A 15,473-nucleotide genomic window follows, 5' to 3' on the forward strand; every position below is an offset into this window, starting at 1 on the left:
GCTGGCATAACTTTCACAGGCTCACTTCATTAATTTGAATGTAAAACTTGAATTGGATAGCTAGGTCCTAGGGTAAATGTATTTGTTGGGTTTTGATGATTCCTCATACTATTTTCCATGATGTCTCTACTAGTTACATACTAAATTCCTTCTTTCTCTGAAACTTCAATGAATGTTTTATGATTTTTGGATAATAACTATTCTATCTAGAGATGACAAGCCCCCTAACAGAAAATATTAGATACGCAAATATCAATTATTTTTATTTATTTTAAGTGTTTGTTTTATTATTCATATTGGAAAGGTAGATTTGCAAAGAGAAGGAGAGACATAGTAAGATCTTCCATCCTCTAGTTTATTCCCCAAGTGGCTGTAATGGCTGGAGCTAAACCTGTCTAAAGTCAGGAGCCAGGATGTTCTTCTGGGTCTCCCACATAGGTGCAGGATCCCAAGACTTTGGACCATCCTTGGCTGCTTTCTCAGGTCGAAAACATGGAGTTGGATAGAAAGTGGAGCATCTTAGACACAAACTGGTGACCATATGGGATCCTGGCACTTTGAAATGGAAGACTAGTCACTTGAACCATCACACTAGGTCCGTAGATGTTATTCTTTTTATGATTTTTTTAAAAAAAATATTAACTCTCATTCTACATGATCACACATAAGCCACAAAAAGTTGACTACACATTTATCTTAACTATGGATTTTTGCATGTTTTTATATAATTAAAATATGCAGTTTTCATGGGAGTTTAAGAAACTCTATTTCACATTCCTTGTAAAGCATTCTAATAGTGATAAATTCCCTCATTTCATTTGTAATGGAAACTTTACTGTGTAAAGTATTATTGATTGGGGAATGGCATTTTCTTTCTTCATTTTCAATATATCATCTCAACCTCTCCTGCAGGTTGTCAAGGACATTCAAGGTAAAGATTTCCTATTCTACTGTCCTGTTGATGTCACTCCTGATGCATAGATAACATTTTCTTCTAACAATAACAGGATATTGATAAGAAAAAACAGGATATTATTACCAAAGTTTGTTGAAGAATAAATTGAAGCATAAAGATAAATTTCTGGGCCCAACTGTTGAAAATTACTAAAACCCACATTAGAAGCAGTCTTTTAATTGGTGGCCAACATTTTTTTAGCATGATGCAACTTCAAAATATTTATTCCATGAGTCTGGAAAGATGCCCCTTCTATGAAATATTCCAAAAATTGTTTTTCAATTTCTCAGTAAGAAAGCACCTCTCCTTCCTCAGAATTTTCAGAGCACTTTGTTCTTAAGTAACTTGATGTTACATTATCTTACATATAGGAGTAAGTGAAAAATACTACACCATGTTCATAGCTATGGGTAAACATGATCCAGGATTAAGCCAAAATGGACAGAGGTAGATGAAAATGCAGCTTCCTAGGGTCCCACGTCGTAGCAATACACGTTAAATTTCCCTAGAGCCCAAACAAACAGAGTGAGTTCTTCCCTTGGGAAGAGACAAAAGATAAATGTTACAAGGACTAGCTTTATTAAACTTTCCCTGTTCCCCTCTTCTAGTTTTAGAGCTACAATTCCTATCATCTATACTAAGGAAGGGCCATGCATAGTTCTTTTAAGAGTAGAAAAATCTGTAAACAAATTTTCCTTCCTGTGATCAATGTGATTGTCTGAATAATTTTTCTGTTCATAGAGCAAGGACAGGTGGGCCATGGTGAGTGTTAGAGATATTAAGATGTATTGGTGAGTTCCTAAAATGACAAGAAAAGGCTTGAGAAAAATATCTAGACATATAATTCAGAACAGTAGAGGCAGTATTTGTGGGGAATAAAACCAAAAAGGAAGCTCTTGTATATCCTTGCTCAAGGTTTGGGAAACAGTGAAAATAATTCATTGAAGATTAAATTAGGAAGAAGGCCCGATTGATCAAGCATTTCATGGCTACTTAAATTATTTTCCCCAGGAATTTTTTTTTTGATTCACCATAATATAGCAGGAAAAATAGGAGCAAGAAAGAAAACAACTGTTTATTTATCGGTACATTTGAGTGAAAACATTGAGCATGTGTAATTGGGTAAGCTTCTAGGAATCTAATGTGATACAATCACAGTTAATGCTTGTAGGGGAGAACTACAGTTTGAGTCCTATATTAAACATGATCTCAATAATTACATTTAATTATCACAGGGCTACAGAAGAAAGGTAAGCCTTGCATTTTTTCTCAGTCCATATGGGAGGGCATGAAAACATAATAATAGTTTATTCTGTCATTCTGCTAAGCAAGCAAGAAGGAATCCTGGCTCTGACTCTTACCCACACCATTTAAGTTTATTGTTATTGTTTTTTATTTTATCAGTTGGAAGAGAACAGATTTCAGAAATTTCTTGTGTTTGCCAGTCAACATCCTAGGCATCTGTAGTCAGAACGTGACAGATAAAGTCTTGAGTTTGAAGGAGTGCAGTGTACATGGGGGACTCTCAATGCATGAAAGTGTTATGCCCAGAAAGAAAATGCTCAAGAGTCACTTAATCAAGGTTTTATAGATGTCTCCTAAAGCCATATCCACTCTTGAGTCATCAGATAGCTTAGAGAAAGAGTATAAAATGCAGAAGCAATATTGTATACCCAGTCATGAAAGAGGTTATAGCTTTCTGGGAGAGCAACACTTCAGCAATTTTGAGTATATCTGAAATTTTGCATTTGTTTGGAGGGTCAAAAGAGATGAAAACTGAAATACAAGTACAGGCCAAATTGTGACGGGATTTCTGTGAGTGAAAAATATAATGTTTGCTTTTATATGTGAAGTGAATGTAGCACTCATTAAGGAATTTTCTTTTTTCCTTTTTTTTTTTTTTTTACAGATTTATTTATCTTTATTGGAAAGGCAGATTTACACAGAGAAGGAGACACAAAAAGAAAGATCTTTCATCCTCTAGTTCATTCCCCAAGTGGCAGCAATGATCAGATATCAGCAAATCTGAAGCCAGGACCAGGTGTTTCTTTCAGGTCTCCTGTGAGGGTGCAGAGTTCCAAGGCTTTGGGCCATCCTAGACTCCTTTCCCAGGCCACAAGCAGGAGCATGGGTGGGAAGTGGACCAGCTGGGATACAAACAGGCACCTATAATGGACCCCTGTGTGAAAAGCAAGGACTAGAGCCACTAAGCTACCATGTCAGGCCCACAAAAGAATTTTCCAATAATTATTAGCATATTAAAATTTCCTCAGATTCTGATTTGAGGAAATTGGCTTGGATCAAATGAACACAGCCTGGAAACCATTCACATATTTTGACTTTTGGAAATTTCTCAGCCTGTTTTATCACCTATATTTCCTTTCAGGAAGCCCAGTGACTCCCCCGTTACATAGAGAACTGGAAAAAGCATGGAAGAGACAATAGGGTTTTACACTCATTTTCAGAGAAGCCAAGAATTACATAATTGTTGGCAGTAACTTCGTTGTCATTAGGTGAGTAAGAACTGGGATAGAAACGGTTTGATTCTGGGAGACTTTCATTTTAAGAAAATAAAAATTTGATGAGAATACATGCTTCATATTTGAAGAATTTCTTAGATTTAACAAACTATGTTATGAGTCTAATTTTCCGGGAATACTGAACTGCTGACATATTTTGGTTTCTTCTTCGATGCCATACACATCTCTGACTCTCATGGCATCACCATAGAAGACTTCAGTGTCTCTCAGAGCTTTCCGTTGCTCTGGGGATGAACATCACCCTGGTCAGTGAGTTCATCCTGGTGGGCTTCCCCAGTGCCCCGTGGCTGCAGAACCTGCTCTTCCTCATCTTCCTTGTGGTCTACCTGTTAGTGATAGCAGAGAATCTCACCATCATGTTCACCGTTTGGACCACAGGCTCCCTCCACAAGCCCATGTACTATTTCCTGAGTAGCTTGTCCTTTCTAGAGGTGTGGTATGTCTCCGTGACTGTCCCAAAGATGCTGGATGGGTTCCTCCTGCAGAGACGGAACATCTCCTTCACAGGTTGTATGACCCAGCTCTACTTTTTCATCTCACTGGCCTGCACAGAGTGCGTGCTCCTGGCAGCCATGGCCTATGACCGCTATGTGGCCATCTGCCACCCTCTTCGATACCCAGTCATCATGACATCGGGTTATTGTGTACAGTTAGTAATCTTCTCCTACACGAGTGGCTTTACAGTCTCTGTCATCAAAGTATATTTCATTTCACATGTCACCTTTTGTGGCTCTAATGTCATGAATCACTTTTTCTGTGATATCTCACCAATCCTCAAACTGGCATGCAAAGACATGTCCACAGCTGAGCTAGTGGACTTTGCTCTGGCTATTGTCATCCTTGTCTTTCCTCTCATCACTACTATTCTTTCCTATATCTACATTGTCTCTACTATTCTGCATATACCTTCCACTCAGGGAAGAAAGAAGGCGTTTTCTACATGTGCATCTCATCTCACTGTGGTCATAATTTATTATACAGCTATGATTTTTATGTATGTCCGGCCCAGAGCTATTGCATCATTTAATTCCAACAAACTGATATCAGCTGTGTATGCAGTTCTCACACCCATGCTGAACCCATTTATCTACTGTCTAAGGAACCAGGAAGTCAAGAATGCTATCAAGAAGACCCTGGGTGGTGGCCAGTGTCTCTTCTTCAGCTGATTATTGTTGTCTTGAGGCATAGACCATGTCTTTTGGGAATGTCATTCTCATGACATTTATGAGAGCTCTGTTATGAATGCGGTTTCAGACTTGGATTTCTGGAGATGTTATATTATGGAAAAAAGTATAGATATACATTGAAGAAAAATAAGATACAGTTATTGCTGTAACAATTAGTTATTATTAATGTTTTTAATAATTTACATATATGTTCATCACATATCTCTCTATATATCTATCTCTCTATATCTGTATTTATATCTATATAGTTTGCTTTTTTATTATGTCCTGGTCTGGTTTTCAAATGAAGGTATTTTTGGACTACTAGAATAAATTTTGAAGGTTACCATTATTTACATTATTTTGGTTGCTTTGGAAAGAATAACTGGTTTTTGAAAATTATTAATTACATTGCATTATGTGACACAGTTTTATAGGTCCTGGGATTTTAAGTTGTTCATTACAGGTTTGCTAGAGTGGTGATTTCATCTGGTCTGGGTTTTTTTTTTTCTGGGGAGATTTGTAAATTATTCATTCAATCTCATTATTCTTTGGCCTATTCTGGATTTTTTGTATCCTATAGTTCACCTTTGGTAAATTATTTATTTCATTGGTCTTTTATATTTGTATTAACTTAGGGTCCTATTTTGATTCCTCAAGATTATTCAACATATTGTAATCAATCTTCTTTTATATTAATTTTATGATTTTACTGTACTGCCTGAAACATCTCAGGATGATTGCTTGTTGCAATACTTGATTCTGCTTGGAACAGTACATTTTGAAATGTTGTGCTTGGGTTCAAGTCACAGCTCTGTTTTTGATTATAGCTTCTTACTAATGCACACTATGTAAAGTGGCAATTGATGACCCAAGAATCCAATGTCTGCCACCCATGTGGGAGATTGGACTTAGTTCTTGGCACCTAGCCTCACTCTGGTACAGCACTAAATGACGCAGGTATTTGAAGAATGAACCAGGGGATGGAGAATTCTCTGTTTACATTTGTTTCAAATAAAATGTACTTAAATAATAAATGATTTAAAAGAATTGCCAACTTGAACATAGGATCTACCCATTCTATTTATTATAGTTATTATTATGGAATTATGCTAATATTCATGAGCCTCACTACTGCTTACTTCTATCCATAGCCTCAATGTAGAATATACATTCTGATGATGTTATTCATTTAATGTACTCAATGATTCAGAAAACTAATTGTTGTCTTGCTTGTCACTCATTTATTATTTCTTGTGCTCCCATTTCAGACAGACAATATCAAAGCTAATGAGTATATAATGATGATAAAATAAAAGTTACAAACCTTTCCTTTAGCACTTTAAATATGTATCAGATTGTATTTTATATCTGCACTATGTTGAGTTCCTCCAGAGTAGGAGTTAAATCTATTTGCTTCATTTTGAAAATATTTATTTACTTATTTGAAAGGCATGGTGAACTAGATTAAGGGAGATACAGAGAGATAAATAGTTCTCCATCTGTTTGCTCACCTCCCAAATGGTTACAATTTCTGTGACTGAGCTAGACAAAAGCCAGGATCCAGAAATTTGATCCAGATGCTCTGGGTGAGTGGCAAGGGCACAAGTACTTTAGCCATGTTCTGGCACTTTCCCAGGTTCATTAACACGGAGCTAGATTGGAAGCACAGCAACCAGGTTTAGAGCTAGCACTCCCATATGTGATTCTGGCCTTGCACGTAATACCACTGCTATGCTGACTCCCCACTGTTCATCTTTGTATCTAAAATAAGTGCCTCAGTAACTAGTGCCATATGAACTCGGTTGGCTATTCTCAATCCAAGTATTCTGTTCTGCATTCTCCTTTATCTCTTAGCACACCATATCTCCAAAGAGGTGAGAGAAGAATTGGTCTTGTGGACTGAATCACCCTGCCGCTGTCGGCCATTGGTTCCAACCTGATGCAATGGGAAGCAGCAGTAGGAGATGAGGGAGGGAAATAAAGGACAAAGGGCCTTATGATAACTGAGTGAGGTCCTGATAATTTCCAGAGTTCCTACAACACAGATAGCCCTTCCAAGGTCGTGGCTATCACTGGGATTTTGCGATGCTCATCCACGTGTGGTTCAGCCTGCCTTGCTGGGCATCTGCACCCTTAACCAGTGTCCCTATATGGTCATGATGTTTAATACTCCTTAAAATTTTGAACATTTTTTTTTTCTGTTTCTTACTTGGATCCTGGCTGATAGACCATTTGATAAAATTCAAATTGAAGGAGGTAGTAGTTGGAATATCTGGAATAAATGACTTCAAAAGCTCACATATGCTGGGGTCAACATTATGACACAGTAGATTTAATTATATTCTAATAAATATTTTGATTTTAAAGCTGCCTTGTTAGGAAACTAATAAGTAGAAAATTTATTGGGTAATGGATAATATCAGACAAGTATTTAGCTTAATCCTTGAATTTCATGTTGGTAATACTGTGTTTTTGAATAGGTCATGAGAAATCAGTTTCTTTGGTTGTCAACAGTTTCCTCATTTGTAAAATATGAGTCATAATATCTGCATTCCAAAGTAGGCATGAATGTTAAATGAAAGTGAATATATTGAAGCCCACCTGGCAGTGTTTGACACAGTGCTCTAAATGACCCAGAAGAGAAAGTGCGATTAGTGTCATTAAAAAGCACCTCAAATGGGTATTTCTTCTTTCATGGATATTATTTGCTTTTTATATTCTAGTTTTCAGTATGAGAATACGTTGTATTAGTATTTCTATGCCTGGCTTATTAGACTCAGCATCATGTTCTCCACTTTCAACCATGTTGTTGCAAATGATACATTTAAATAAATACATGAAAAAAATCTTTAAAATTTCATCAAAAATGCATACTTAAAATAAATGGCTCAAGTCCCTAAACCTTTGTGATGTTCTCCTTTATTTGCTTTTTTAGCTCCCAGCTTGTACTGATTTATTCTCATTCCAGGGAGAAAAAAATGATCTTTAGCTGTACTTCACTTTGTCCTTGTGGCTATATCTTGATTAGACGATTGTTCCGTGTTCTGCTTTATTCTTATACACAGAACACCCTCACAACTTACACAGCTTATTGACAATAGTTCCAATCTTCTGTATAAAGGTTCCTCTCACATATTCATCAACAACTATAAGCCTTTACCCATGATAATCCTCACAGTTGTAAAACAGACACTATGTTAGATATTTGAATGAGCAGAGTGATCTTGAGGTAAAGAAAAGGAATTATACCTTATAGTAATCTTAACAATTATTTTACTTCATTTTAGATAAATCTTATTTGTTGAATGAGTAAATTGACATTAAGTCATTAGAGTTCTCCATGCTTTTATGACAATAAATTCATGAACAAAAACTTTATTCTTCCTTATGAATTTATGTAGGAAGTAAGAATACTTTAGTTTTTTTCTAATTAAAAAAAAGATTTATTTATTTTTATTGGAAAGTCAGATATACAGAGGGAAGGAGAGACAGAGAGAAAGATCTTCCGATGGGACTCCCCAAGTGACCGCAACAGCTGGTGCTGTGCCGATCTGAAGCCAGGAGCCGGGAGCTTTTCCAGGTCTCCCACACGGGTGCAGGGTCCCAAGGCTTTGGGCAATCCTCAACTGCCTTCCCAACCACAAGCTGGATGGGAAATGGAGCTGCCTGGATTAGAACTGGCACCCATCTGGGATCCTGGTGTGTTCAAGGTGAGGACTGTAGCTGCTAGGCCACTTCGCTGGGCCCAGCTTTTTATTCCACTTTTAATTTGATGATGTTTACGTAGTTGAGAAGGATGCACACCCATGTGAACCACTGATTTGGGTGGGAAGGGTTGAGGATTAGGGGAAAGTGGATGGGATCATTGTTTACAAGTTTTCTTTAAATTCTTCCTGTATCTTGGAGAAACAGGGAGAGAAGTCTCCAGTGGACTGGCATATCCTCCACGTGCGTTTCAGCATCATGTCCACTGCTCTAAGCTGATGAGGAGGCTCAGTTCTGACACATGTACTCCGCGGTCCGACCATAGATCCTTTGATTCTCCCCATGGTTGGAGTTGGGGTATCCTTAAAGAAACTTCATGTGAGGTGATCCAGACCTGACTCTTTGCTAGGCAGTATGGGATCTGCCTAGTTCATCACCCACATCAGCCTATGCGCACACTGGTGGTTGCAGTTGCTGGGTCAGTTCTGTCTCCAGCCCCATGTTTTACACAAACCAATGGGATTTTGCACCCCAGCTTAACCCTGCCCAGGACACACTTGGCAACAATATAGATCAACAGGAACTGTAGCCTAGTCAGAGCAACCTCCAATAATCCTTACTAGGCCTACCCCTAGTCCAGGTTCCTATGTGTGCTATTATGTTCAGCAAACTGGTCCAGCCTGTCATGCATTCTGTTCATATGTAGTATACACCAATGGGCACTGGAGCCTGGCTTAACTCAATTGACTGCATTATCCAGCCTGCACTCATGCCTGCAAGTGCCACTGCCAGACCAACCAGGCCCACCGTCAGTCCTAGTTCTCATCTAACCAGTGAGAGTTGTAGCCTAACAGAGAGGTGTCCACAGTTTTCCTACTGGGCCCACTCCCAGTTCTGGATCTTGTATTCTTCAGGTGGTTCTATAGTCTAGCATGACAGGGCTTGCCTCAAGTCCCAGCACTTGCCAGCTGATGGATGCTGTAGCAAAATCCAGCCATCTTGCACTTACTCTGGCTTACACATACACCAGTGGATATAGTTGCTTAGCCCAGCCTGGCTCTCCCCCTAACCTAGTTCACATGTAGGCCAACAGATGTTGCAGCCCTTCCTGGCCTAGTCTGACCATGGTTCCAAGTCTCAAGCTCACCAGCAGGAGCAGTGGCTCAGCAGGTGAGCCCATGCTGCGCTGCTACTAAGGTCACACTACCCATCCCCCCAACATCTTGGATCTCATGTATGGGTCTCTCTTGGATGGGTGTTGTGGCCCAGTCTGGCATGGTCTGCTTCAGCTCAGCATTTGCTGGCAGGTGCTGTAGCCTAACCTAGCCCAGCCGGCTCCCAGTGAACTGTATGGTATTGTGGCCCAACCCAGCCTCTCCTGCACCCTATCCCGGTTCTCAGATCTTCCAGTAGGTGTTATGAACTGGCTCAGCATGGCCAGTTTTTGCTCCCAGATTTGATCCATACATATGCAGGCAGGTACTGTAACCTGGTTTGGTGTGGGCTGCTCCTTGTCTTAGTTCTTGCACTCATCTGCAGGGATTGTGTTCTGACAGAGCAGTTCACCAAGCTTTTCTATCAAATCTCCTCCCAGTGAATCCTTAGCCCTGCCTGACTTAGTCCACCTTCTGTCCTGGCAGAAACAGTGGCCTTACCCAGCCGGGCCACATCCATTCTGGTTCTGACTGTTGGGTGCCACAGCCCAGTCACAGCTAATCTGATTAAAAGACACAGATTGGTAAAAAGATTGAAATTTGTACATTCAAGGTTTTGAGAAAAGTATGAATAGAATGCAAATGTTTATTAACATTTTAATTACATTTTCCTATGAACTTTGTGAAATATGTTATAAAACCAACAAAAAAATTCCCCATATTTATTCATTTGTGTGCTGATTTTAGAATGGAATTTAACAGAAATCTGAGGGAAAAAATCACCAACTATTGTGCTATATCTTTTAGCTGCTGTCCCCTTAACTGCTATTTTTAATCATATGTAAGTAGGGGATGCTGTAGACTTTGCTATGGGTTTATTTATTTATTTATTTATTTATTTATTTATTCAATTATATTCAAAAGGCAGAGTCAGAGAGATAGAGGGAGAGAGAGAGATAGACAGAGATCTTCCAGTTGCTGGTTCACTCTACAATGGCTGGAGATGAGCTGATCCAAAATCAGGAGCCAGAAGCTTCTTCCGGGTCTGCCATGCGAGGGCAGAGTCCCAAGGCTTTGGGAAGCTCTAATGCTTCCCAGGCCACAAGCAAGGAACTGGAAGGGAAGTGGAGCAGCTGGGAAACAGACCTGTGTGCATATGCATGCTGACACCCAGGCAGAAGCTTAGCCTACTATGCCACAGAATGGTATGTTTTGTCACAGATCTATGTCTTTGATCTTTAAATCTGTGGGGTCTACTCCACAGATTCGTGTAGTACCCCATTGCCAGAGGGGGTGAGTCTGCTGCCAGCCACCCAGCCTCCCGGCCCGCGAGAAAGAAACAGATGGACAGGGGTTCTAAGCAGTTCTGATTTATTGGGGGAATTCAGATTCTTATATAGGGTAAGGGATAGCCTCAGGCTGGGAATTTCAGGAATTCCAGGAGGGGAGAAACTAGGAGCCAATTACTATGAACATGACTGTGGAAGCCACCTCCCACAGGCCAGGGACAGGTGAATGAAACAGCCCTGGCCAATCAGTCTTTTTTTGAAACAACGTGACCCCTGGCCCGGTTCACACTTAGGGCTCTGTCCTTGGCTGCCATCTTGCTCACCACATGTAACCCAGTGACCTTGACTGTTAGTCGCCATCTTATTGAATTAGTGACCTCTTTGCCCGAGTCCCACATCAATCCAGGATACAAGGTCATTTCCTGTCCACCTGCCTAATTCCTAGCCTGTGCCACCTTCCTGTACTTTTCCTTGGATCCACAGTCTGATCATGGTCCTCAGGTTTTTTTCATTCTGATTATAATAGGAAACAAGGAAAGAGGAAGTCAGGGGATAGACAACGTCAGAACTAGTTTAGAGCAGAAATGCGTTACTTGCCTATTTCACATTTTTTTTTCTCTTGTCTCCTGCTCTGCTTTATAGCTTGGCTTGTTCTTTTGCTGGATCATTGACTAGGGAACCACTTCCTTTTATGCCTCTCTTGTTACTGTCAATGACAGTTCCCTGCAAAGAGGACAATGTAAAACAACTCATAAGGAAAACCCCAGGTAAGAATAACCCTTCTTAAATGGAATAAAGAAATTGGGCTGCACAGAATACAGAATCTTCGAATTAGCTTTGCCCACCAATTCCCTAAACTATGCACAGTTCTGTAGCTTTAGTGCTTGAGTGCAAGGAGTGGAGAAAAGTTGCACTTCTCTTGAGCATATTATATTCACTGTTAACAGTATTAAATAGCTCTTTTTTTTTAACATTTAAATCTTCCTCATCAGATTGTCATAAAAATACTATTCAAGTCTTAAAGAAAACATCATGTGCAGTAGTTATTTCCCCTAGGGTGAAGGAAAGTCAAGGCTGATTTGTCACCAACTTGTTGCTATGTTTCCCTGTGTCCACACCTGATAATCATCTAGCATTTTCTCTGTTGACCTATAGCAATCACTAGGGAAATTTCTCTAACTTCTATGCCATTATTGCTCTTGAAAAGTCCTCTAGCTTTTGTGAATCAGGTCCCCAAGGATGTGTCTTTAAACAGCAATGATTTTTGTTGAGCCATGGATTCATTGCTGCGGACTTGTCTGATTTTGAGTTTTTATCTGAGTGAGCTGGTAAAAGTCACTATTCAAAGGCAGAGCAAAAGAGCAAGACCCACAGTGAGCAAATTCAGAAAGAAAACACACTCAAGGAGAAAATTGTGTTGCCTCTTGGGCTGTTGGTGTCCAGATGTAACCTGTGAATTTTGGGCTTGCAACATGTGAGAATTGAGATGATGTTGCATTTTTTTTAAGCTAATAGCAGAATAATATTTTTGTGCCTCTATAAACCATCTCAACTACAGATCTTCTAGTGGGAAGAAGTACATGGTCATGGAACTCCTCAGCTCCGCAGAAAAACAATTTCTCAGGATTTAGTTTGGGTTATTCCAAAGCCTCCCTTTTATGTACCCATTTTCTTCCTGCCATCTTTCTGAAACTCTTTTTAGTTAGAAAGACTAAGAGGAAGATATATGTCCCAGTTCTCAGGAACATCTCGCTACATATCTAAGTACTGGATAACAGATCCAAAATCTCCCAGCTGGAATCAATCAAGATGATCTGAGATCCAGGTCCTTTAGGATAAAATCTCGGAATGCTGTGTGGTGAGACATTTCACTTATGTAAATACCACGAATAATTCATTTATTGACAAATACGTATCAGGAAATGTGCTAGATTCTAAAGATAAAAAGATATAAAAAGAAGACAAATTTGACATTTTCAAGGAATTCATAAATCTGAAACCAACAAGGTAACAAAATAATATTTTTATCTCTTGATGATGGTATAAGGTCCAAAATGTTATAAAAGTAGAGATTATTTTAAGAAGTATCTGGGAGTGATGGATAGGGGTTAAGTAATGGAAGTGGGTGGTTAGGGATAATTTTAAGGAGAATAAAACCTACATGAACATTTGCCTGGTGGTAAGAGTTACCAAAAAATTCAGGTAGAGTATAAATTGTAAATACCTGTTTAGAGTATTGAAGGGGAATGTTGCACTGAAAACTGAAAATTCTATAACGTAGTTTGTATTTGGAGTGAGTATGTGACAAAGACAGAAGGCTAGAGTTCAGGAGAACATGGAGGTCACATCATGAGGGACCCATGCTACAATGTAAAGAGAACAGCCACTGAAGGATTTGATTAGAGTATCTTATGCTCATATTTACATTTAATCAAGGTTCCTCAATCCAGGCATAGGAATTCTACATAGCATTAGTTAAGTTAAATATTAAGTGGACATTAGGCTTTTTATAGCCTCTGTCTCAGCTTGGGCCCTTTTTAAGAATATACTCACCATTTCTTTACTAATTTAAACTTTTGAGTTTCTTTTAAACTGTTTTTCACTGGCACATAAAAATTTACATATTTATGGGGAACTATGTGATATTTTGATTCATGTATGCATTGTATGATATTGAAATCAGTGTAAACAAGTCTATGTGCTCATTTATCATTTGTGGTGGAAATTTGAATTCTTCTCTCCTTGTGTTTTAAGATAAATATGTAAATTTCTGTGGTTATCTTATTGCCTGGTAGAACACCTGAGCTACTTATTCAATTTAACCATTTACTTGTTACCACCATAATTAGGGAAGCCCTTTCCCTTTATTTACAGTATTCCTTTGATTTGATCTACTTCCCTTTTCTTAAGAAAACTCGATTGCTCCATGTATAGCATCTTATCAGTAATCCACATCAACTGTATCACTCTGACTCAGAAGGTGAGCTCAAGCTTGGAAAAGGTGAACTACGTCTGCCCAGTAAACATATCAGAAATCAATGTACAGTTAGGGATGTGATCGTTTAGATTTAGGTTTTAAATACACACACACACACACACACACACACACACACACACACACACACACACACACATCATTCATCTGCTGGCTTATTCTCCAGTGACCAGCCAGGACTGCATCAGGCTGAAGGCAGGTCTTCCAAGAGTGGCAAGGACACAACTCAAGTACTTGAACTCTTACTTGCTGTCTCCTAAAGTGCACGTTAGAATCAAGCTGAAATGGAGAGCAGAGCTGGAACTCAAGCCTAGGCACTTCAATCGGCAATGCAGGCATCCCTAGTGGTGGCTTTACTGCTGCACAAAACTCCTACTTCCTTTGTCACTTTTCATTAGTGAGAATTCATCAAACTGTTTACCCTGCTATTTAAAATGGGGGAATGTAATATCTACTCTAATTAGGTTATGGTGAGATTTAAGTGTTAAAACGTCTGGAAAGGTCCTAGTACAATTCATGCAGCATGATACATAACGTGTATATGACCAACGTTATCCTTATTGGGGATAGCAAAGTCAGAGGTAAAGCATGGTAATGAAGAAGGGCCAGTAGGAAAGCCAGTGGGCATTCAGCAGGGGAAAGTGCACCAGAGAGTAGTCTTTGGCTTTCACTAAATGTACCCAGAACGGTGGTGGGCAGGTTCACATTGTGTTTGAAACACAGTCTCATCAATTTACTCACAATTTAAAGAGTAGACAACTATGGTTTTAATAATCTGTGATTACTTTAAAATTTACTTTGCATGTGTGAAATGGTCATTTTCCAGTTGTTGTTTATAACGTCTGTGTATATTCCTATCAAACTAGGATCATTTTGTTTTTCTATGTGTTAAAGCATTATGCCTTTATACTGTAGTGCAAATTTAGGTATGCTATCTCGAAAACTAAAAAAAGAGAAATAAAGGATGAGGGATGAAGAGTGGGAGGGAGAGAGAAAGGCAGGCTGGACGAGAATATCATTATATTCTTAGAATTGTATCTACAAATAATACTGAATATGTTAAAATACTAAAAATTTAAGAATTAAAAAAATAAGATAAAGAAAACCTTAAAAGATAAAAGAAAACCTTAAAAATCTTAAAATAAGATAAAGAAAACCTTAAAACCTTAAAAGAAATTGAGACTAATGTGAGAGAACATTTAAATTTGAAACATCTCATTTTCTAGGTGTTGCCCATCTGTCAGATGATCCTTGATCAGTGTGCTGGAAATGGGGAGAACTGGTAGAAGGCTGTAAGAAATTCTGTAAAGTGAGAAAACAAGTTACATGAAGTCTCATCCTCTAACCTTATCTCTTGATATTTCTCTTTCCCACACCACCAACTCTGATCAAAATGTAACTGATTCCATCATTAACTTGTCATCTCTTCATGCCTTGGTATTTTGACTTTTCTTGCTTTTCCATTTTCTCACCTTGATATCCTTCCCAAAGCTCTGCAGTGCCTTAACTACTTATACTTACAGCTTCCCTCTGTTCATGTTTCGGCAATCACTTTGGTTTCCTTGATATTCTTCACTTTGTGCTTCACTGCAGGGTCTTTGAAACCCCTGTCCATTTTGTCTGGGAAGCTCTTTCTATGTAGACCCAGATGGCTCATGCTTTCCTT

At 38.9% G+C, this 15,473-nt stretch overlaps 1 protein-coding gene across 1 annotated transcript; it reads left to right on the forward strand.

Moving 5' to 3' along the window:
- The first annotated feature begins 3,725 nt into the window (after positions 1 to 3,725).
- On the forward strand, positions 3,726 to 4,661 carry LOC121162190 (olfactory receptor 6-like). Its single transcript, XM_040989030.1, has one exon. The coding sequence runs from the start codon at positions 3,726 to 3,728 to the stop codon at positions 4,659 to 4,661; it is 936 nt and encodes a 311-aa protein (XP_040844964.1).
- The last annotated feature ends 10,812 nt before the right edge of the window (positions 4,662 to 15,473 follow it).

The sequence above is a fragment of the Ochotona curzoniae genome, unplaced genomic scaffold, assembly GCF_017591425.1.
Source record: "Ochotona curzoniae isolate NIBS_2020 unplaced genomic scaffold, NIBS_Ocur_1.0 contig_517, whole genome shotgun sequence".
Lineage (NCBI taxonomy): Eukaryota > Metazoa > Chordata > Mammalia > Lagomorpha > Ochotonidae > Ochotona > Ochotona curzoniae.